Here is a 26,122-nt window from a genome sequence, read left to right on the forward strand (position 1 = left end):
TAAGCTAATACTGAGGCTGAACAAACAATTTAAAAGCCATCACTTCTTTTAACTCCAGTAATAAGCTCCGATATTGTTTCCCGGATGCTTGACACGACCTTCTTCCTGAAGTAATGATGAGGCTGCCGTGTTCCACCTTTTGTTTTGTGTAGATTCGTCTTAAGATGTAATGAAAACGGATTGCTCTCTAAATGAAAATCCAGGTCAGACCACAAACAGGATTGCGCAAGTACAGTGCTGCGAGGGAGAGAGGATTCGAGCGTTTTCCAGTGTCTACAAGTGGAGCAGAAATGTGTGCCGATCTACCTGTATTGATCTTGAGCGCTGTCCTAGGGTAATAGAGCACTCTGTCCTGTAGCTTTGCCAAGCTTTTCTGTATTCTACATGGCTGCTTTGACATTGAAAGTCTTTTGCTTGCACAAAACTATTTCGCATTCTGGACTGAAAACTTTTGGGTATCTTTGTAATGAGATGAATGAACAGAATTGAGTTGAACACCCAGGTGCAGCAACAGATATTTCACTAAAAAAGAAACCGTTTCCTGAGGCTGAGTCAAAGAGAATCAGAAATAAATCCACAAAGTAAAAGTTCGACCAGGGCACAAGCAAGAACGAGATAACTCAAGCAGACAAAATCTATAAGCCTAGAACACTAAAAAGCTGTGTTTCTGAGCACATTGCACACACCATCACCTCCTCATGAAAACATGAGCAAGCCATGGTAACAATTACATCCAGTTCTCCAATTTTACAAACACTCGCCGAGGAAGTACATTTTTCTATAGCAGCCCCGAGATTGGTCTGTTAACTGGACTCTTTATGGGTCTCCAGTTATTTCATTTGTGGGCACTCTACTGGAATAGCCCATGCTGACCCCCCCCAAAAAAATGAGCCATATGAAGGTTTCAAGACCAATATCATATATAGAGAAGGGAAGAAATCGAGTGCAGTGCCACTTTTGTGCATTAGCGTGAAACGTCTTTGTAAAGGAAGTGGAAACAGTCCAAGAAAGAAACTACAATGAAATGAAGTGATCCATTTTGTCTGTGTATCTAAAGAACCAAAAACAGCTTCTTTTGCTTGTGTAGGATGGTGTATATTTCTGAAGAACAGCGAACTGACAGTGATTTTCTCCACATGGCGTCCTGTGTACAAACCTACGCGAGAAAAATTGTGTGTACAAAGATTTCACTGAAATCTAGGCTTAGATTCGAGCACATATTTTGACAATAGTGAAAAATAAAGCCAGGTGTAACGAGCTCATCCAGGAGTGCTTTAAGTACAGTTAAATCGTGGGTCAGGTATCATTGTATGAAACACAAATAGGCTTGTGGTTATGCTCAAATCACATAAACGACTAACGGATATGTTAGGGCATGTTAATGAATGCAGCATGGCTTATCTCTTTCTGCTGGAGGATGTTACACACTGTGGCATTCAGAGAGAACGCTTTTTCAGGGATCGCACATTTTTCAGCTGAAAAGCGCTGAGCAGTAGATTAGTAGAACATGTACTGATCCACCACACCAGTACTGATAAATGAGTGCTATTAGCTGGGATCCAATTTTAAGACTGAAACCAGGGACTCACATTTGATACCTGAGCTATGTGTCCTTTTAACCGTGTGATTGTGAAAAGCCACAGCCACATTTCACATTTTCCCAGGCTGGGGTATGCTGCCACTTTTGGGCCCCTGAGCAAGGCCCTTAACCCTCTCTGCTCCAGAGGTGCTGTATCATACCTGCCCCTGTGCTCTGTCCCCAACTTCCTCAGCTGAGATATGCAAAGAAAAGAATTCCACGGTGCTGTAATGGTGATAATAAAGGCTTCTTCTTCTTTTATCCAGTCCTTAATGAATAAGTACTCTTTTATTACATCCTTGCACCGTGAACTTTATTTATTTATTTATTTATTTATTTATTTTTAGAGGAAAAGGAGCAGTAGACAGGTCAGGTAATGGGGTTGCCAGAGTGAGCTAGAAAATAAAAAGCATCAGAAATTAAATTAAACAGAGCAAGGCAAAGTGTAAGTGCATGCAGTATGACTATGATGTACAGGACAATTTCTACTGTAAGGGAAATGGAAAGCGGTATTATGGAGAGGATAATGTTGTAACGTACATCAGAGTTGGTGTGTACTGTACACCACAGTGACCTTGTTTTTCATTCAATAGCTGTTGAAAGGAAGAAGAATGTGCCTCGCTTTTCCCGGTGCCTAAATGTTTTGTGCTAGATTCAGCTTTTTATATGGTTTTTAAGAGGTAATTTTAAGGGCTGGGAGGCTGAAAAATCTAAATCTGCGTTTCAGAAAGAAACCAAAATGCTATGTGACAATGGCAAGCTGTCGGTCTTTTAGTTTTAGTGTGTGTTTAAACGATCCGTGACAGTCAGATACATGTGTGCTATGATATACAGTACATATTCACATTTAGTGCCAATCCCAATTTGATTTGTGAATATGAGACTTCTAAATTTTATTCATAAGGAGCTATTTCTACCCAAATGAGACAAATGAGAGCTCTGGTCTGAAGGGACAGTTACAATGCTGCTTCTCCAGACTTTATCATATAATCAGCATGAGCCTTACAAGTCCAGTCAGGTTTGTGGATTCAGATCCATGCCTAAGCCTGGCGGGAATTCGGTGCTTTCTTCGGTGTCTCATCTAAAGCTTTCACCTTTTTTATCCACTCATATCAGCTTCTCTCTAGGTCAAGGCCATAAATAAGAGCCAAAAAGTATGAGGAAGCGAAGATGACTCATTGTGACTCATTAGGTCACTGCTGCCACATAATCAAGGCCGAGTTGATATATGACACAGATTTGGGTCACGCTGAGACGAAGACCATTTTACAAAGTCACTCGTTAAGACAAATTATTCAGGATGGCGGATGGATTGATTGGTATATTTATTTATCCTGATATCAGATTTGAAAAGGGCGCATATCTCGCTATATGTCCTGTAATTAACCAGCTGGCTCACAGAAGCTTGACAGAGACAAAATGATCAGCATCTCAGTTACTTAAAAAAGACAGAGAGCATTGTTGGTAGAAGAAAGCATAGATTCACACATTTGTCCATGCGCTAGTGTCTATGTGACATGAGGTCCCTTTCCAGAACTGTCTGTCCCTCCGCGATGGAATGAACTTCAAACCTCGAACCCGGACAGCAAAATCCGTCGCCATCTTCAAGATATGGCTAAAGACAAACCTCTGTCGTGAACTGACTCCCTAGCCTGTCGCCATAATAAAAATAAATAAAACAAAAAAAAAACCCTGCCCCCTTACACCTTTACTCTGTGCACCTCGCTTCTCTAGCACTCAATAAAAAAATCCTCTAGGCAGCTCACTTATATTGTCCTCTGCTTGATATATTGCTTTGCTTATATTTTCTTATTTGTAAGTTGCTTTGGATAAAAGTGTCTGCTAAATGAAAAAATGTAAAAGAACATAATGTAATGCAACGATATGGGAGATAACGTCTCTCTTCTAAGAACAGAGTCAGAGATCAATTTTACCTTGATATTTAAAGAATGAATGGGTCAAATACGCTAAGGTCATCAACTGACATCTAACAGAGGTGTAATATAATGATGCAAATATGCTTTAATACAGATCTTTGGATAAAAAGACAAAAAAGAAAAAGCAAATTGTGAGGGGGGAAAAACAGAAATCCCTTGTAAAGGCAGCTGACAATCTGTATTGAGACATGTTACATATTACAGCGGGAAATCCATCTATTCCAGCTGGCCAGCTCCAGCACAGAGCAGCTGCATGCACTGAAAGGTCTGCACTTGGATGCGTTAAAATAATTAGGTGCTTGTCATGAGAAAGTAGGCTGTGGTGCAATGCTCCTTGAATGCAAGCCCTACAGTAAATTAAATCCAGAAATGCCAAGTATCCAATTTCTTACCATTGCCATTATGGCCACCCAGCCATATCCATTTATCAATTTCACCCAGTGATAGCTCGCTGCAGTATATCAGAGCGGTGTCTGCAAGGAATCTGTAAACAGCCTCAGCTCAAAAAAACTTGGGTGTAGTGAGATGGACTTCTTAAACGCACACACTCTGCACACACACACACACACACAGCATCAAATACTAGGCAGCAATATTTACAACAACACATTAATGAGGAAGTTAATGTTTACAGACCATGAAATCTTTCCCGCATTAAGAGATATCTGAGGTCTTGCTGTGGTTCCATCAAGTCCAAGAGATGAATTAAACTCAGTCTGATCTATTCCAGACCTCTTTTATTGATTCTGTCTGCAGTTAAATTTAAAGCTACTTTCCATCAGGAAATCAGGAACAGAGTCTGTTAGTGCTTTCGCACCTATTAGTCTGTTTGCCTAGCTCAAGAGAGAGTGAAATTTATACTTTGGGTTTGTTTTCCTTTTAAACATTAATAGATACCGGGATATCTTGAAATAAAACTGGTTTCATTGATTAGTAAGAAATAGGAGGACAGAAAATCCTAGTAATCAACTAAGCATGTACTGTGGATTGAAAAGTATATATATATATATATATATATATATATATATATATATATATATATATATATAAACAAACAACATAAAACCTCTGGACTTTAGTATTCTTTGCTCCATTTCTTCATCTTTCGTTTTAGCTAGCGCAGCTTGCATGTTATATATTCCCAACCTGCACAGCGTGTTAGATTTGGGTTAATTCAGGGTTGAATAAGGATTGAATCACAGATCAATTAAGATTTGAATCAAGGTTGATTTAGAAATGAATCGTAATTAAATAAGGGCTGGATTTAGACAACATCAGCGTTAAATCAGGATTGAATCTAGTTGGTGTTGGAAAATGGTGTTGAATCAGGATTAACAGGATTCAATCCGAATGAACTCAGTAAGAATCATGAATCATGGCTGAATTAGAATCGGATCAGAATTAAAATTAAGATTGACTCGGGGTAGAATTAGAGTTGAATTAGGGTTGAGTCGGCATTCTATACGTACCTTCATACTGAGGGGGTAAAGAAAGTGTGGCCTTATGATGAAAGACTAGACAACAGCCAGGTATGAGCTTTTCACCATGTCGGACTCTCACGATGTCTCAAAAGCACTAAAAGCATGTTAGAACTATTCTAAGTTCACACATACAGTGATTTTATTGCTGCGTATATAGGCGTACCAACTACCGGTTTCCATAGTAATAATGTTGCTCAATGGGTGGCGCAACTAACGTCTACTAACTAATCAGTTTCTTGATGCTAAAATGAAGCAGGGAGGGAGATTTGGCGTTTGTGTATAAAATCCACCAGTGAACACAGTATATGCATCAAATGATACGAGATGAAGGAGAAGCAGCGTGTGTGGATCAAGTGTCCTCTACTGTCTTTACTCCTAGTCACTGCACCGAGTCTCTCTATATTTGCATAAACTTTTCACAACTTGGTCCAGTCACTAGACACCATCCAACAGTGGCTGTCACTCATCACACTCTCAGTGAAAATGAAAGATCGCTGATCGCTGTATGTGTGAACGTAGCATTAGAAAAGCGATATAAACAGTAATGGGAAGCATCGGCAATTCATTGATTGGCACCACATGCATCAATGACAGAAATATTTGTGCATGTAGAAGAAGCTCATTAACACAGTTAAGGCAGCGTGTCAAGTCTTAAGGCACCGAGGACGGCAAATTTATTACAGCCTGTAAAAGCATGGTGTGACCGGCATGACAGATGAAGGATGAGGATCTAATGGATGGATGTATAATAAGACATAACATTATAATACGCCATCTTTCTTCGGAACAGCCTAAATTTATTTCAATTAGGAACATTATAGGCAGCAGCACTCTTCCTCTGAATTCATTTATCCCTCTGGAACATAACGCATGACATTTAAGTGACATTTACTTTAAATGGCTAAGGCGTAAGATGAATGTGTGACGAATTAATTATTTAATTAGGACACTGTATCAGCGGTTTCCGGGAAAGATGTGCAGGGATTTCGATATTTTCGCGTGCATAATATTTATCTGAAAACACGGAGCAAGCAGCTTTTCGAGACTTTTCCAGACAGCAGTGAGTGTTGAACTCAGGTTGAACTGTGTGTTGAAGGATGTCTCGTGTGCTGATGGTCCAGAATGCTGAGGATGGAATTAGGAAAAAAAGAGAGGAAGCTAGAAGCTAAGTGACCGTTTGAAAGACGACTGACTCCGCCTTGGATGTCTGCATCCCAGAGTCAGAGCTGATAGAACCTGATTTGGCATAATGTGCATTTCAGCTCAGATATGCATAATCATGGAAATGCAAAACTTTAGAGGAAGAGGAAAAAAAAAAATTATAATTTCATCGTTTTGGCATTTAATTACTGAAACGATTGACGAGAACGAGTGTCTGAATATATGATATCAATTGCTTCAGACACTGCTTCTCGGAGTGAAGCAAAGCCGGGGTCTTTTTGGTTCTATGTTTCTTTCTTGCTTTGAAAAACACAACCCACAATTACTAAACATATATTTCATATTGAATTTCGGGAAGATTTTAATCCTAACCCCAATAACTGAAGAACAAACAGACCTTCGAATAAAGTCAGCTTGGATGATGAAAACCTCAGAAATAAACGCTTCCCGCTCCGAGATATTATTATACACATATAAACAATTTGCCTAACATCTGAACAGTAATTGGAAGTTCAGATATGATTGGTGAAATTTATTTTACAGTTAGAGTTAGAGAGATACGAGTCAGAACCCCTAGTCTAAGAATCCTGCTGTCTTTTCCCACACTAAAATAAAAAGGAGCGTGTGGTGTATGAAGAGTAGCCAGTGGCCTCATTGTGTCAGAGTCTCTGCAGTTTGTAAGACCTCTGCTCTGGGCAGCAGTGGGTGGGCAGGAGGTGGCCTTGAATAGGAATCAATTACGGCATGTGCGGTGGAAAAATCTGGACACATAGCAGTGTCTAGAGGGAGTGTGGTAACCTTGACTTGTTCCTGATGCAAGCATTTCGGCCCGATATTATGCAAAGTGACCGGGTCTCTCATCATCACCCTTCTTAAAAAAAAAAAAAAAACAGGAAAGCAATGAAGGGCTAGGCTACGTCAGCATAATAGCCTCAATGTCATGAATATATTAAGCTTCACTAAAAGCTGTTTTAAATTAGAGCAAAAAAAACTACACTACACCAGACATGAACCATGTACCATGAACCTTTTACTAAGAGGGAGGGGTGATATGGTTCGAACTGCTTGTAACCAAAACAAACAAACCAACCAAAAAATGTTGACTCAGAATGGCCATGCCATTTGTTTTATTAACAGACAGCTGCTGCCTTGGCCTTGGATTAGTTTGGTTTGAAAGATCCCACCCACCGTTGTGTGGGTTCACAAATCCCTCTATTGCAGTAGGCTTAATTCAAAACAGGACTGTGCTTTTCTTTACAAATCCTCCCAAATCCTTCTGTCATCTATATATACAAGTACATACGGAGACCACCTACACACTTCTGCAGGACAAAATCACTCAGTCCATCATTACAAGATTTAAAAAGGCTTCTGTCAAAAAACGTAAAACCTGCTGAATAAAACGAAACTGGCTCAGCACAAAATGATGGTTAGCATGACTAGCGCAATTTGGCATTACCCTTAAAACAACACAGCAGTTCACGCAGGAAAGAAATCGACGATGGGGTGATGTCATGCAGCCTGATGCAAAACATCGACTCTAAAGAATATTTTCCAACAATAGCCTTTCTAAAAAATGTTTATTCCTGTTATATTATAACCAGTAGACTAAGGAACAGTTTTTTCTCCCACAAACTCTGTCCACCGCTGAACCCCTACGCCCTTCCCTCACCTCAACACACTCCTCATCCCCATTTATAGCTGACTGTGTTTACTTCATCTGGCCATGTCACTTCTACGTAGGCAATGCATCTAGCACACATTCACATACTGTATATAACTGTTCATAGCTCCTGTATATATGCTCATAGCACATATGTATACTGTCCATACTACTCTGTATATTATGTCTATAGCACTCACCTAAATTTTCACATTAATATATACTGTATATATCTACCTGTAATTATCCCCACAATACTGCTCCTCTCTGAACATCTGTACATATTGTATTACCTATACATGATCCATAGTATTCTGTATATCATGTCCATGGCTCATCGCACTTCTGGTTAGATGCCTTGTACTTGTACATGTGTAATGACAATAAAGTTGAATCTAATCTAATCTAATCTAATCTAATCTAATCTAATCTAATCTAATCTAATCTAATCTAATCTAATCTAATCTAATATTGCAGCAGTTTGCCAATGTGTGTCATTACATCTTATGCTCTATGTAATGAACTATAAATGCAAGTCAGTTCCTGTTATCACTTATATCATTTATCACATTATACAAGCTATAAACAGTCGTTCCCTGTTTTCTTCTCCTTTCTGAAGTTAATAAGCCAAAAAAAAAAAGCTTGTTATATTCCCAGAACACACTGGTGCTGACACTGGAGACTCCTTCCACAGACTCACAGAAAGCTTCACTAAATCAATGACTGCAATGATTTTTCTTTGTTAAATAGCAACATCCATCCATCTATCCATCCATCCATCACCACTTTATTCCTAATTAGGGTCATGGGGGTCTGCTGGAGCAGACATTGGGCGATAGGCAGGGGGACACCCTGGACAGGTCACCAGTCCATCACAGGGCCACATAGACAGACAAACATGGGCAATTTAGAATTAGCAATCCACCTAATGTAGAGGTTTTTGGACTGTGGGAGGAAACCGGAAGCAAGCACGGGGAGAACATCCACACAGAAAGGCCCCTGCCTGTTCAAAACAGGGATTCGAACCCAGTACTAACCACTAAGCCACCGTGCTGCAACAATTTTGTAAAAATTTTGTATTTTATATATATGTTGGGTGTCTGCCACACAAGTCCCTGTAAATGAGCTATTAGGATAGAAATGATAACACATGAGCTGGCAGAACTGTCAGAGAAAATGAATCAACACTTATGGACAACGAGTAGCAAGCATTCACCAGAACTGTGCTATAATATATGACATCTTATTCCCCTGCAGATCTCACGCCCCCTGCCCTCGTAATAAACATTATAACTTTTATTATTTTGTTCCAAGCAGTCTGTAATCGTCCCCTCCTGCTGCTCTAGTGTAAAACTTTTCACTCACTATTACGGCCTTTAGAGTTTGTATTCACGTTCAGCTTGTTATATCGTGACCCAGTCTTCTGACCTTGAATCCAAACCCGGTGTTTGTGCTGAAGCGTGTTGACTTAAATAGTGTCGTTTTTTGTTTTGTTTTGTTTTTCTTCCACACACTATACCATTTTCCTCTGGGTTTGGAACCCAAGGGAGGAAAATGTAATCTTCAGCTTCACACCTCAGGGTAACTGGAGGCAGAAATGCTTGGCTGTGATAAAATGGATCTCGTAGGTTCATCTCGCCCTTAATTAAGTAACAGTCAATATGCTGTAAATAATCACTGATTTTCTGCAGCTGCTGCTTCAGGTCCTGTATCGTACTGGATGAGAACCGGCTTTGAAATGGGAACCGATCATGTATAGATTGTCAATGCTCATCAGTCAGCTACGGGGCATCTGCTTTAACCTCTCATCCGTTTATTGATTAGGATAGGGTATCGAGTATGGGTATAAACATGGTCTTGTGTGGAGTGCAGGAATGACATGGTTAAGATGCAATCAGGCAAATCAACAAGATGTATGTTTACAGATTACACCCAATTGATTACAGTTTCTAATATAAATAAGTACAATGGGAAGTTCCCCATCAAGCTACACGATATGACCGAGTTTTGTGGACATCTGAGCATCCGAGCAATATGTGCTTTTCGAACAACGCAAACCAGATTCGTTCCGACCTTAACTGTTGTAATAACCTTTACTCTTCTGGGAAGGCTCTTCCACTAGACTTTCAAACGTAGCTCTGGGGATTTGTATCTATTAAGCTAGAGCATTAATGAGGTCACTGATCAGGTCACTGATTTCAGGTGAGGACATCTGGGGCTCAGGTGGTGTTCCAGTTCATCCCAAAGGTGTTCAATGGGGTTGAGGTCAGGGCTCTGGGCAGACCACGAGTTCTTCCACTCCATCCTTAACAAACCATGTCTTCAAGGACCTCTCTTTTTGCACACTGCATTGTTATGCTGGAACAGGTTTGGGTCTCTTAGTTCCAGTGAAGGGAAATTGTAAAGCTACAGCATACAAAGAATTTAATATCTTCCAACTTTGTAGCAATAGCTTGTGGAAGAATCACTTAGAATATGAATAAATGAAATTGTATAAATATATACTGTGCAAATAAGACATTTGCATGAGAGTGAGGTGGCGTGAATAATATGTGTGACCTGCCAGTATGCCACGTCTCAACGTGTCAATATACAGAGTAATTGAAATCAATTGTATTTGTGAACACATAACTAAAAGCATTTGTAGAAAGTCATGGAAGTTATTTAGATGGAATAGTGGTGCAGTGAGTAAGATCCTAAGATCCTGATCTCAGGTTACTGTCTTTGGGTTTCATCTAGATCATCTGGTTGCCCTCCACCTCCCAAAAACACGCAGGTACACGGATTATCCATGCCAAATTGCCCCAAGGTGTCAAGGTGTGTGTTTGTGTGTTTATTTATTTATTATTCAGATCCTGTATTACTAGTTTTCTGAGTGAATATAAACTGTGTGTGTGTGTGTGTGTCTGTGTGTGTGTATCCATGGTGCCCATTCAGGATGTACTGTATTCCCGCCCAGTGCTGCCAGGATCCGGTGTGTGACCCTGACCAGGATAAAGATAAATAAATGAATGTGAACTTGTTATTCGCATCAGTGGCATGGATCTTTTCACAGACATAAAATCGGTTCTGCCTGTGGTTTATGCAGTGTGTAAAGTGAGCTCCAAGGCAATTAAATTAAGAGGGGAGGCTGCTGGAAAAGCTTGCAATAATGTAGCTCTCTTTCTCCCACTGAGTACAATATGCTACACAGAGACTGAGCCCGGTTTAGAATTCGAGAGCTCATCCTAAGAGCTGCACAAGCACTTTTGCCGAGACAAAATGATATCACTCCAGTCAGATAATCTCATTGTAATGGTGCTGGATCTGACTGTGAGCGTCTCCTGGAGAGCTGATAAATCATTCTCTCTGTGTTAATTACTGAGCTCAGGGGCGTGGCACATCTGTCCTCTGCTTTACAGTAAGCACCGTGGGGATCTTTTTGAAAATTCAGAGGAGTAATCAAGAGCTCTGTGGGATTAATATTTTCTTCCTATTTTTCCTGTAGTGATCTAACAACCGGCTTTATTTATCTATCTATCTATTTAGTCTTAGGTAGAAATAGCACTTAGGCAAGGCATACAGCTTTTCTCTTCACTTTGCAAGGAAATTAATTAACCCTTTCTGGGGCAATTTCCTGTCTAATCCTAGTAAAGGGCTAAATTACAGTGCCAGCTGTGATATCCCTTTTTAGTATCCTAATTGACAAACAGCATGAAACGTGTAGTTTCTCTGAACAGTTCTTTTACAGAGGTCCTAAAAAGGCAAATGAAAATTAGCCCAATTCTGCAGGAAACACTGTCATCTGGCGACGCTGCGTCTGCGGCGCTGAGCAACACGGCTAATTAACACCCGCTTTCGAGAGGTGGACAAACTCATATGCAGCACTGACCGCCATTAAATGTCCATTAAAAGTTTTGTGTATCTAAACTCAAAGTTTTATATTGTGCCATTACAGCTGCCTTTTAAGTTTCGTACTCGTCCCAGTGTATGCGATGATCCTGATCCTCTATCTATCTATCTATCTATCTATCTATCTATCTATCTATCTATCTATCTATCTATCTATCTATCTATCTATCTATCTATCTATCTATCTATCTGATGACAACAGATATGTGATTAAAGAAAATTCTACTCTGCCTCTGTCTTTATTCACATGCTAAAAATTGGGACGCATAAAGAGAAACATCCTTTACAGATAGCTTAAGGAAATAAAGCTATTTTCCTGTCCATTCGTTTACATTTCGCCGTATTCGCAGCTGTCCAAATAAGTTCGACGTAATCCTGTGTCATGCCTCCTGTGTTTTTATTGAATCCAGTTTTTATTAAAACGGACAGAACTTCATCAATGGTCATGTGAAATTTCTACCATTTCTGAAACCGAAGATTGTCCAAAAATAAATGATTTAACCAATAGTAACTGCATTATAAAAACCAGACAGAAACTGCACAACATATAGCCTGAAGGTTTAACGGAAAGCGTAATTAGCCACATATTTTGCATATGCATATTTTTGAGGGGTAGCCTAGCACTCGGCGTGTTGCCACATGGCATTTATGTTGGTGTACAAAGCAGGGAAGGTAGTTTGCACAGAATGCAGTCTAATTATACTTGAAAATAAGCACGAGCAGCTTAATATACATCTGCAGGGTTTTGTATGAATATGCGGGATTGTTATATTCGCATCTATTTATTTATTCTCTTATATAATTGGTTATTGGAGTCACAGCAGACACAGCTAAAGCAGCCAAAACACTAAATTAATGAACTGTGGGGAACGTATTTTATTGGGCATGTTTCATTACTTTCAATCAGAGCGTTTTGCATTTCACTCATTTACAGCTCGCGTAAAGTAAACCGCTGTCACAGATGAGCGGGGAAATTGTCAGTGTGCAATATGTGCTATGGTTCTATGCTAGTTCTCTAAGCCAGTATGCTGATTATTGCTTTGTTTTTAACTAATCCTGAACACTTTATTTTTACTTGTGCTGTGAATACATAGGTTTAATTCCTTGTAGATAATGTCAAGTACTAACCCAATCAGCCAGTCACAGGTCAGTGCTTATAGTCATACAGATACAGTGAAATTTTGTTTTATTAGATCCTCATGTTAAATATCAGAATGGGGAATAAATAGGGTCTCAGTGGCTTTGACTGTGGCAGAAATGCAGGTCTGAGTATTTCAGAAACTGCTGATTTCCTGGTATTTTTATGCACAATAGTCTCGCGTAGCATAATAGGAAAAATTGAAATTGCCGTACTAATAACAGAGCTCAGAGGAGAATGACAAGAGTGGCACGAAATGAACAACTCAAAATATCGCTCTTTACAGCCAGGATAAGCAAAAAAAAAAAACCCATCTCAGAGTGCACAGGTTTAGGCAAACAGACTTAAAACAGCAGAAAACCACATTACTGAACCAGAATCTGAGTCTATAGTGGACACAAGTTCACCAAAACGGGAGAGGTGAAGGGTAGAAAAACACTAATAGAATCTAAAGTGTCCAGTTTTAGTGAGTCTGCGTTTCCTGTCCTCAGACATTTGAAGGGAAGGTCAAGTCCAGATATACTAAATCTAACAACAAACCCACAATCATTAAGCAGTCCATTACTTTCTAATGTTTTAACTGTTAATGACTGTTCAATATAAAAACCTAATTAGGGGGCAGCTTCAGATAGACAAATGCACTTCTGCTAATAGAGTATAGCTGGTGCTGTTGCATTAATAACCTCTACCAGATAAGAGATTGGGCGCAGTCAGTGTGAAAGAAGTTTGATCTATAAATTTTTGTTTATAGGAATCTCACAGACGTATCTGGTGTGTTTTAAAGTGCATTCTCCCCTTATAATAACCATACGCATGGCTAATACTCAGAATTGTAGTGTATGTCTTGGATATATATTTTTCACCCAATTTTATAGGTGTATAGGCATGAGAAGACGTTTGTCATGTCACGTGCACAAATATAACACAATCTGAACAGAATCACACACACACACACACACACACACACTGCAGGAATTTGCGCAGGCACGGTAACAAAAACCACTTTGTATAAAGACATAAAGGGAGGTCATATAAAAATAAATTGTAGATGTTTTCGTTGCATAAACATTTTTATCTGGACTTTATGGTCAAAGTTTACAATGAAATTTAGATGCAAGAAACGTTTAAAGTAACAGTTTAGACACAAAACTGAACCAAGAAAAGCTTACATGACTACGGAACGTTGAAAACCGGACCAAAAAACAGTATAAAAATCCATTTTATTTTTTAGTAAAGCACAGCTGATCGGCTAGCAGTCACACGGTCACAGCAATAAAGCCATTTTGAAGATGATCAAATGTCTGTTTATCGATTCCGAGCGGCTTATATAACCTACACAGCAACGTATAAGTGTGATTAGGGTTCACGATGCTATTCATGACTCAACTATGATCGGCCTTTATGATTTATTCAAACAAACCCCGAACATTCCTGTGATCATGGAAGCATTGATCCCTGGAAGAAAGAGTTGAAACTATAGACAAGGAGAAACCACACAGATGGAGGAGAAGCCCTCCGGACATTATTGAGTTGTTTCTTTAGTTGCCTTCCACTGAGTGCTTACACAGGTTCAGTCAATAGTAATTGATTTGATTCTCTCATCACTGGTCCAGCTATTCTCTAATAGTCAGAACAATGCTTCTCATGATTTAATTATTTGTAGCTACTTTTACCGTTCATACAAATTTAAGCTGCCATTTTTCGAGTAAAGAAATGCAATATTGTCCTTTAAATAAGACTTTCCAGCAATCGTGCTAGATTTCCTGCCTTTCAGGACGCCGTGGGTGCTGTGAATGATGGTGGAGGTAGGTGTTGTGGAATTTTAAATTGTGTCTGTGAAATCCTGCTGATTTTATTTCGGCTTTAAGACTTGTTCTGTTTTGAATAGGCTGGTAATTGGTGACAGGAAGGTTATGATAATAACCGTAAGAAGTAAAAAAAAATCAATCTTTACAAATTGTGGTGTGCAGAAAAGCATCTCAGAATGCACAACACGTCAAACATTGAGGCAGACGGGATACGAGAGTAGACGAGCACCTTAAAATAGATTTAATTTTAACCAGAGTAAATTGTTTTACTTATTGTAAAGCCTGGAATTGGTCTACACTTATCAAGCACTTTATTAGGAACACTACACTAATACTGGATAGGGCAATCGCTTGATCTTGAGTTGTTTATGGCTTGGATTCCACATGATGTTGGAAACTGGTCCATGATCAACATGGTCCATATTCTGGTCCATGTTGATATCACTGCATCACTTCCATGCTGTGAATCTCCTGGTGCATCCTGGAAGGAGCCATAATAAGATGGTGAATTGAAGGGATACATGATCACCAATTTAAGCAATGATCGATTGGTATTAACGGTCCAAATTGAGCCAAGAAGCCATTCCACTCACCATTACACCACCTTCACCAGCCTGGACTAATGGGTCCAAGGATTCCATGCTGTTGGTACCAAATCCTGACCATGCTGTGATTGTGCCTCAGCAGAAATCAAGATTCATCTAACCAGGCTACTTTTTTCCAGTCTTCAACTGTCCAGTTTTGGTGAGTCTATGCCCAGTACAGCCTCAGCCTTCTGTTCTTGGCTGTTGTAGCAAATCCAGCTCAAGGTTTGACATTCTGAGATGCTTTTCTGCTCACCAGAATTGTACAGAGTGGTTATCTGTAGCCTTTCTGTCGGCTCCAACCAGTCTGGTTATTCTTCATGGACCTCTCGTTTGTAAGTCTAGAGTAAACTGTTGTGTGAGAAGATCCCAGGAGATGAATTAGGGAAAGATAAGTTAAGTTATAGAAATACTCAAAACCTGCCTGTCAGGAATCAACAACCATGCAACCATTTTTCCCCCATCCTGATGGTAGATATGAACAATACCCAAAGCTGCTGGCTTGTATCTGCATGATTGGGCTTATGTACGTATTTTGAGAAAGATAGAAAGATAGAGGGTGAAGAAAAGACATTGTTACATAACAAACTGCACTTGTATGTCTCCCATGTGTAGAAGAAAATTAGCGTAATATTTTCTCATAACGCTTCACTCGCAGTTACTGCTTCCTCGGTTTAAAAAATGTTGGAAACCAAGCTCGTATCTGCTACTTCTAATGACCCGGCAGGGAAGACGCAGTGTAATATAGCCCACGAGACACGCTGCTACACGCTGCTGCCTCTATCAACCTAAACATTTACAAAGATGTTACTATAAGCCCTGACACTACACAGGATGAGCTATGGATTTTCTTCCATTTAATTTAATTATTGGAGACCATTTTGCAAGAAGCAGCATATGGCGTTGCGGCACAGGGAGTCACCTGCACAATAAGCAGTGACTCATCAGTTAGAGAGGCAAGAAGCAAAAAAATGACATTCCGCGTATATAAAGTGAAGCTCAGGGAAAGCCGGACGAACCTGGAGCCTGTTGGTGGATGGTTTCGGTGAGGTACTGTAAGTGCAGCAGGAGAAGCAAACCTCCGGCGCTGAACAGCAGCAGGAACATGAAGATGTAAGGCAGCCTCATGGTGGCCAGGTGGAGACACCTTCTCCCTCGGTCTATCACCTTACAGTCCATGGCCTAGCGAGTATGGCCCTAAGCCTGGAGCCTACAAAAACACAAACACACATAATACTTTTCTTCAAACCTTTGCAATCCAGAAACTGACCGAAGAGGTCACAGTGATGTGAGGTCACATGGATGTAATGGATTAACATTTACCACTAACTCTCAGGAGATGTAAATAAGTACAAGCTAGCATAAATCATCTCCATGACAATTCAAGGGAATACAAAACAATGTGTTCTCAAAATATTGACAAATTTCTTCTCATATTTTGCCCCTAAGTGTGTACGTGTGCCCCGTGATGGGTTGGCACTCCATCCAGGGTGTATCCTGCCTTGATGCTGAGATAGGCACAGGCTCCCCGTGACCAGAGGATAGATCGGATAAGCGGTACAGACAATGAAATGAAATTTTTGTCCCTAAAATGATCAGCAACCAACATGATAAACAAGCTAAATGTCATCCTGTTCCTTATGGACTTTATAGTTGAGCATTTGGCAGTGAAATATATCCACATACTGCTGATGTAACTGGACACTAATACATTATTTCAAACACATATTGTGAATACAAATACAAATACGGATAGGTGCTTGTAGTATTTGTTTTTTAGATGTCAGAAAGTTTCATCTGGTTGAGATTAGAGGTGTGTATAAGCACTGCAATCCCACAGGACACAACAGAAAGATTTTTTTTACTTTCCTGCTTTCAAACTTCATACTCATTTTCACACTAAAGGCAGCATTCATTTACAAATACGAGGCACACTTTTTTATATCACTAATGGCTCGCTCTAGTAGCCCAACCCAAACACTGCCGAGCTTCAAAATAAAACTATAATTCTATCATATTTCGTACAAACTAGGCTGAAATTCACAAGAGAAATATATAGAGCTGCCATTCCATTACTCATGTAAGTCCAGGCTCTGTTCAGGTCAGCATATCTCTCCTGGGGCTCCAAAAAAATACTCGTTTAATAACTTTACAAAAGAATTAAATTTCTTCATGTTCTTATTCATTATGTTTCATTTTGATTGCATGTGATTTTCATATTTTTATGGTCATTAGAACAAAATCCAGCATAAAGGACCCTGTGGCAGGTGGAGGCATGGTTTTAGTCTCACAGGGTTGAGACTGCAGCAGGAATATGGGGGAGAGTGAGCAAATTAATGTGGCACACCTGTCTCTCATTTGTAAATGCATATTTAACATGCGTCTCTCTCGCTCTCTCTCTCTTTCTCTTTCTCTCTTTCTCTCACTCACTCACTCACTCACTCACTCACTCATATGCATTCACTAAGCAGGGCTGTGGTGTGTGTGACAGCAGAGCTGAACTGAATCGTACTGAACCACTGGAAAACAGCTAATTTTGTGTGTGTGTGAGAGAGAGAGAGAGAGAGAGAGAGAGAGAGACAGAGAGTGGAGCTGAAATGAACTGAACCGAACTGAGCCACCTGAAAGCTGCAAATTTTCTGTGTGCATATGTGTGTGTGTGTGTGTGTGAGAGAGAGAGAGAGAGAGAGAGAGAGAGAGAGAGTGGAGCTGAAATGAACTGAACCGAACCGAGCCACTTGAAAGCTGCAAATTTTCTGTGTGTGCGTGTGTCATGTGTGTGTGCGTGTGTCATGTGTGTGTGTGTGTGAGAGTGAGTGAGTGAGTAAGTGAGTGTGTGAGTGAGTGAGTGAGTGTGTGTGTGTGTGTGCGCCTATGAAGCTGAAATGAACCGAACCCTAGCCACTGGAAATTTGCTGAAGTTCTGTTTGATTTCTTCAGGTTTTTTTCTCCTGGTGCAGGGACACAGACAGTCATCAGTCATCTCACCCTGAGTCCATTGTGTCCTTGAGTGGTGTTGTGTCACAGAACTTCTTTTGACAAGCAGTAGCAGTGTGCAGTGGTGTCGAGTGACATTTCTGATCGACTTTTCTTATCTTTCTGGAATGTAACAAACCCATGAACAAGCCACAAGCCAGCTCTCCTCTATCAGAGTACAGCTACCAATCAGGGAGGATGAAGACTAACGCGTGCCTCCTCTGAGGCACATGAAGCATCTTTTTGTCGTAATGCTATTCTACTATCCACATACATGAGCCTACAAACAGGAAGTGTCACTGTGATTGACAGGAGAGAACGAGTGATACCATCCCTTCCACTGTGAGAGAGCTGTGGCATCTTCTGGTTTTGAACTTTTGACGGTTTCTGTTCAGCCAGTCGGAAGCCCCAGACGGCTGTTGTTGGCGACTATAAACAAAAGTTCCTTGATTTGGAAAGACATCATTGTTTTGAACGATCGTTCCCAAGCTCCCTCGGTCACATAAGAAATCTATCCTGCAGTCTGGAGAACAATTACACTCTAAAGTGAAGACGATGACGAACTGTATGGGAGTTGGATAAAATTATGTTCTGCAACTTACGATTTGTTGTTATCATTTGTGAATAAACTTAAAAAAAAAACTGACTTCTTATTCCTCTTCCCAGCAAGCCTGTTTATTTCAGTGAGTCTAGAGGTAGGTTCAGGGTAGGAACCTACATTCTAGATCAATAGAGATATTGACAGAAATATTTTGAGCATTAAATGTATACAGAAAACAGCCCTTACAATCCTACAAATCATATTCACAATAATTCAGTAATGAGTGCTGATTTCTTAAGATCACAAAACAATGCCTTTCAAAATACTACAAAAATTGATTATGCACTGTGTGTGTGTGTGTGTGTGTGTGTGGAGTTAGCATGTTCTCCATGTGCTTCATGGATTTCCTTTGAGATCTCCGGATTCCTCACCAGGCCAAGGACAAGCGTTGTAGGGTGACTGGCATCTCTAAATGTTTCTGTAGTGTGCGTGTGTGTGTGCGTGTGTGTGAGAGAGAGAGAGAGAGAGAGAGAGAGAGATTGTATCATGGGTTGGCACCCTGTGTATAGGATAAGTGGTACAGAAAATTGATGGAGGGATGGATGAGTTTTATTGCAAATCCTTTTATCCAAAGTAACTTACCATTGAGCTGCACAGATAGATGCTAAGAGCCCAACAGTGACAGTTTGGTGATACCAGTAACAGCTCGAGCTCTAAACAGTTCAGCAGCTCTAAACAGCTCGAACCTCTGAGCCACAGCTGTTTTGATTTTTCTCCTGTACAAGGCTTTTCAAACCAGTCCTTTAAACAGTCCCTTTCCTGTACTTATTGTGTCATTTGAAGCCAAGTTAATTACACAAGCAGCTCAGGTGTAATAGGTGCAATTATTCAGAATGTGTTGCAGTTGTTTCGTTTCCCAGGTTTGGCATTTACTTTACAATGAGGGTGTTTTTTTTTTGATGGATAACAGGGTTGCAAATTTGTACACTTTCAACAGGCGTGCTAGAAATAGTAAAGACGAGGGCATCTTCACCAACTGCTGTCTTTGTGACAATCGAAGATCTTAGTTGTTCTTTTCGAGGTGAGTTCGGATGTTTATATATCGCGACGGTGTCAGATTTGAGGAATTCATTTCCAAGTCACAGCGGGTGTTATCCTTTTCATATGTTGCTTCGTTGCTTTATCCGTTTCATATGGCGTTTCAGAAGGTTTACACACAGGATTTTCTGTCATAATATAGGGAAGCTATAAATGCTTTTTACTTGGTAACCCTGTGTCATAATGTGTTATGAATGTCTTACGTTGTCATCACAGGTCATGGGAGTATGTCAAATATGATGCTAGTTTTTACTAAGAATGCTCTGTTTTATGACAGATATTATGAGATGTTGTTCTTTTCAGCTGCTCCCACCACAGTGGATCATTTAGTCCGCATGTTTCGATTTGGTACAGGTTTTACGCCAGATGCCCTTCCTGATGCAACCCTTCCATTTTATCCAGGCTTGGGATCGGTACTGAGAGTTAACTCTTCAGCAGCTGGGTTAGCTCTTTGCACGGGTTTCGGTTCCGGCCAGCGGCGATGAGAGCGCGGGATCCTGCTGCTGGACCACCAGGAGGCTGACAGATATTATGCGATAAATCCTTAAAATTATTACGTTTGGCAAAATGATATCATAGTGTAGTTTCTCATAACAAGTCATGACTTCTATCATGAGGGATGTGGTAGCTCAGTGGTTAAGGTGACTGATCAGATGATTGTGAGATTGAATCCCAGGTCCACCAAGCTGCCACTGCTGGGCCCCTGAGCAAGGCCCTTAAGATTCAAGATTCAAAGAACTTTATTAATCCCAGGGGGAAATTCCTTAAATTCCTTCAATTGCTCAGTTGTACCTCTCTGGATAAGGGTGTGTACCAAATGTAAATGTAATTTGCTCTGGATAATGGCATCTGCCATAAATGTACATCATGCTAACTCTATGGCATCACAAATGGCTTGTCATGACATGTTCACAGCTGTACTCTATGTTAATAAAGTGAAAAACAAACAAAAAACACAGGACAAAGGTGACAAAACATCCTTTAACTTTGGTTTAGGTCTGGCTTATACCATGACAACTTAGTAATGGTCCTCGCAACTGAAACTAGCAAGCCTGTCATTATTAAGTGAAATATTTATATGTGCATAGTCATAACAAATCATACTGAGTTTCCTATGTTACAGCAGTTTTCATAAAGAGCGCAGAAATGGAGCAATAATGGTCATGGCCTAGTACTACCAAGCTTCCATTATTGGGTCCTCAACACTCAACTGCACAGCTGTATAAATAAAATAAAATGTAAGTCACTCTGGATAAAAGCGTCCGCCAGATGCTGTAAATGTAACGTAAATGCATGTGACATAAGCTTTCATGGCATCAAACGCTGTGGTGCTAATTATTAACAATTACCCTTGATGATGACATGATATTCAGTTGATGTGAAGTGTCATGGGAACAAGGTGTCAAATTCCATGACGTCTTCTATGATGTCTGTGTTACGGCTGTAAATGTTAGACGCTAGGAAGAATAAGAGAACTAAATGGCTTAGTGTGTGTCCATGTGTGTGTAAGGAAACCCAGTACATCCACAGAATTAATGTGCTGTTTTAATGCTTATCTAAATCTCTTTATAAAATGTCTAGCCAGCACTGGGAATTTTTGCTGAACACCAGAAAGACCTAGATCTTACGCCATACACATGACCTCGCATGCACACTGCGCTACCTCGCAATTCCATGTATAATACCACAATGATTATAATACCATGAATACCAAATAGCACATAATGATGACAAAGCTTAGCAACAACTGGGCAGCATACGAAAAGAGCGTGTGTGACATAATCCCAACAAGAGCCCCGCGCTAATAACAAACAAAATCCACGTGACTCGGCTGCCCTGTGATCACACGCAACACTCCAGATGCATATGATGTACAATGAGTTTATTTACTCCACATTTAAAGCGTGTCTGACATTTTAAAGTCCGGCGATAACTGAGCAATTGACAAATTAATTCTAATTTGTTTTATGTTATTGATCTGCTAGCTTGTATTTAATAAATCCCTTCATTAAAATACATTCAGTTCTTGAATCTGATTGGTCAGCTGTTGCGTTTTCTATAACAGCAGCTCTTATGTAGAGGACACTTAATAAGAACATTTATGGAAGGAGTCTCTAGTGTTTTTGTTTCTGTTTTTACAGACGGTACTGTATGTTTTTCCGTCTGTGAAACGTCTTCAGGACAGAGGACTCTTGGAAAGATGACAAGCTGTGTTTGGTTTCAGTAGAGAGACAAAAAAGACAGGCAGTGGTCTCTTTCTCTTTTTTTTTTGTTCTCGCAAAGGAAAACCTGGGTTTATTTTTGTTGTTTTTTTCACTGGGCAGATATTGATACCGCATGACAAGACAGGACAGATTGTGGTTAGCATCACAATAGCCAGTTAGCCTGGAAAGTTAGCCTGTACTTAGGTATAACAGGCCATATATGTTGCATAATTAATGTGGATTGTCATGAAAGGCAAGTAATGCATTCATCTCTCAGTTACTGCTATTAACTAACACAAAGCTGTCTGAGATTTCCGAACAGATTCTTTCTTTTTGCATGGGAGAATCATCAGATGTGTGTGACCAGAACAGTGCTGGTAGCTGTTTACAACAATTATAACATAAAGGAAAACAGGAGCTAATTTGTTCCACAATATTCTACATCAAATTGGTATAAGGCAAGACTTTGTGTTTAATAATAAATGAGTTGATTAATAAGTTAAGAAATTGTTAATAGAAACTACACAATCACCCTGTTGTTTCCTATAACATCATGACCCCGAGTGGTTTATTCCAGCACTATTTCAGTGCTTCGGTAGGATAAGAGGAAATGTAATAGATGCAAAGTAACATGATCCAGGTTTAAATATCAGTACAAGCTATTTCTCTGCATCCATTCAGTATGTTCTTTACCAGATGTGCCACATCAGTCCCAAAGGAAAGCAAACCAAAATTGTTTGCTGGATGCATGCTTTTTTTTTTCTTTTTTTTTGCACGCAATCACGAGAGAGCCGGCGATCTCGGCTTTCTTTAACAACAGCTTTGAGTAAAAAATACCCAGCACACCTGCTCACGTCTCTTCACCCAGCATCCCTTTATCTTGACTTGATTGCTTTCCTCTGGACCCGACCACTTCCCTCATTACCCACAGCCTGGTGGCATCGCTGCTCCATGACCTGTGTGGTAGAGGGATTTTAAAGTGTCGACAGACATCTGATGGATGTAATCTAGAATCCGGTGATCTCAGGGGAAGCGGAGGGTCTCTGTCTAATGAAGTTGTCGGACAGTAGAAATAGAGGCGGAGACCTAGGGGATGACCTAGTGTGCCTCAGACACAAAGGACTGCAGTGTACTGTGTCATGTGACGTGTTTCATCCTGACACCTGTCCTCAACTCTGTCTGAACCTGTTAAAAAATGTATAATATTATTATATGAAGGGGGGGAAAAAATACATGGTGTGCATGTGACATTTTGAGAAGACTGTTAGGCCTGAAGTACTGTCGCTTTCATGTCATGCTCGTCGTCCTGTAATGAAACGAATACACTCGTCACATCTCAAGCCGTTATTCTTATTCCCCTAGCTGCGCGGCTCACTGTGAGTGCACTCAATGATCTTTTCGGTCTTTCGTCTAATTCTCGGATAGATAATGCTGCTGGAATGTAATCAGAGAGCTGCCCATATTAATGATAATGAGAATATAATTCAGTGAGGGTGCTGCGGTCTGTCCCTGCCATAACTAATTATGTTGCTCACCGAGTGGAAATTTAATAATGGAATTTGAAACCACATCACAGGTTTGGGGTGTTTAAATATGCTCCGAATAAATTCAATACACTTGATTTTCTCAGACAAATAGATTTCATTTGCTTTAATTACGGAATAAAATCGGTGTGCTCAGTGGTATGATTTTGCATATGGTTACCAGAAGCTGATGAGGGAACATAAAGGGATTTCGATGTGCAGTAGGAATGGCCTATTTCTCACAACTCACTTCATACAAGTCTTGGGAAAAATCCTATAAGTTTGCTTTAGTGACTTATTAAACCAAAGAGTCTATTAAGACCGAGCTGCGAATTTAAAAGAGCAATTTATGTTTTGATTGCTTTTCTGTCAAACCAAAAACTCCTACAGATTCATATCACATTAACACTGATTAGCTTGACAGTTCATCTGCAGTATCTGTTTATTCTCTCTTTATCGCTCACATTTATCTTTATCCTGGATATCCCCCGCACACTTAATGTAGTTAACTTCCTAAATTCGGCAAGGACGACTGCAACCATCAGTCAAGACCTTTCCAAAATTGAGAAATAGTCACTACGGTGATCTTACACATATGTTGCAAGCGCAATATAATAATAATAATAATAATAATAATAACAATAATAATAATAATAATAATAATAGTATATAATATTATTATTATTATTATTATTATTATTATTATTATTATTATTATAACCCCATCATCATCATCATAATGTGTTCCATGTTTATAGTGCCTTTCCTTTCTAACACTCATGGTCACTGTACACAAAGGTACCCCAAAAAAGAATACAATAATAGTAACTGCATTCACAATTAATTTATACATATATTTTCACAATCTCCTGCCAATTACCCAACATCCAGCTCTCTCCTATCACACAGCCTTGGAGGGTGAAGTCTAACACACGTTCCTCCAATGAACCTGAAGCCAGCATTTGTTTCGAACAGCAGTTCATGATGCGTAACCAAGCAGCGTCACACACTCAGACGAACTCAGCCCTCTTCCTCATACATGAGCTCACAGTGTCTATGACAGACTAGAGCGCAACACTCATCTCATCCCATCTCAAAGCATGACCTGCTTCGAATCCTATCGAAACATACTGTATGCTACCGAAAATGTAGGTTTTAAACTTTGAGCTTTGGCGACTTGGTGGACAGTATTCCAAAGCCTGGGGGTTATGACAGTAAAAGATCTGACTGTTCATTGACGTCAGTCTGGTCTTAGGCACCACCAGTAGACCAATATTAACGGAGCTGAGGGTCTGAGCAGGGGTGTAAAGCTGTAGGAGCTCAGAGAGAAAAGGAGAATAGTGTTTTATGAGAAGCGAGAAGTAGGAATGTAATGTGCGCTGAATGTTTTGTATGACTGAGGACTTTAGCAGATGAAGATTGAATATGTTTGAGTGCATTTATTTCAACCAGGATAGCGTGGACTTTTCTGGATCTTAACCTTGTAATATATTTTCTATCAAATATATTTTCCCTTTTCTACCTGTATAAGTAAAATCGACTTTTAACACAATTCTATTCTTTTTGTTCTGCTGTAATTCTATTGTTATGACAGTCGAAAGAAGCATTTCATTAACTAATAAAATTTGAATTTCCATCCATCCATCCATCCATACCTGCTTATTCCTAATTAGGGTCACGGGGGGTCTGCTGGAGCCTATCCCAGCACATATAGGGCGAAAGGCAGGGCTACACCCTGGACAGGTCAAATCTGAGTTTAATGTACTAATAGAAATCCAAAAGTAGAGGGAATTACTGCAGCCTAAGCATGAGGTTGTGAAGAGTCTCAGCATCTTTCAAACTAATCAAGTCAGACAGTATTGTGTGCAGATAAAAGGAGAAAAAAAAAATTGTAAATGACCTAATATGAGGATCAGATGAAACCGTGTTGTCAAATACCGAGAATGAGAGCATTTGTAGACGGAGTGAATAAATAATGAATGAAAAATGCTGAAAAGTAATACGCAGACTCGCTCCAAACCAAGAGAAAGAAGTCTGAATAAGCACAAGAGCAAGTATTACTTTCCACGACTTTTTTCATTCAATATCGCTCCAGATCTTCAGGTAAAACTGGATTACAGCATGTTAGTGATTGTTCTTATTCTCCGCCCTTAATACTTTAATACTCATCTCAAATTCTGGATCAAATTCAGCAGGAAGCTAAAAGGTATTAAAACGAGAGTGCACGCAGTGGAAAAGCCATTTTTCCAGCAGTTGCCTAGTTAAAGACAATTTAATATTTAAGCGCAGTTGGAATTGATCTTCTTCAGATATAATATTACAGAATTAATCTTTGCCTTTAGCAATAGAAAGTGCTTTTAAACCGCGTAATGTTTGGATTATGGATTATACTGTACTTGGAGGATTCAGACGTGGCTTTTTTTTTGTTAGATGTCATAACAAAAACGTCTGTTCCTTTGTTTGTCCTTTCATTGATCCATTCATCCATTCTTTCATTCATCTGCTTGCTTGTTCATTTGTCTCTAATAACTCCTTTAC

The 26,122-nt window shown here is 39.8% G+C and overlaps 1 protein-coding gene across 2 annotated transcripts in view; it reads right to left on the reverse strand.

Annotated features, from left to right (window-relative positions):
• Nucleotides 1-26,122, reverse strand: part of si:ch211-269c21.2 (carbohydrate sulfotransferase 8) — a 70,981-nt gene that overhangs the window by 15,505 nt on the left and 29,354 nt on the right. For both annotated transcript variants that reach the window (XM_058397255.1, XM_058397254.1), the window contains exon 2: nucleotides 16,262-16,452. In XM_058397255.1, coding sequence (XP_058253238.1) covers nucleotides 16,262-16,421 — 160 coding nt within the window. In that variant the 5' untranslated portion in view covers nucleotides 16,422-16,452. The remainder of the gene's footprint in view (nucleotides 1-16,261; nucleotides 16,453-26,122) is intronic.

Source organism: Hemibagrus wyckioides, linkage group LG08 (assembly GCF_019097595.1).
Source record: "Hemibagrus wyckioides isolate EC202008001 linkage group LG08, SWU_Hwy_1.0, whole genome shotgun sequence".
In the NCBI taxonomy this organism is placed as follows: Eukaryota; Metazoa; Chordata; class Actinopteri; order Siluriformes; family Bagridae; genus Hemibagrus; species Hemibagrus wyckioides.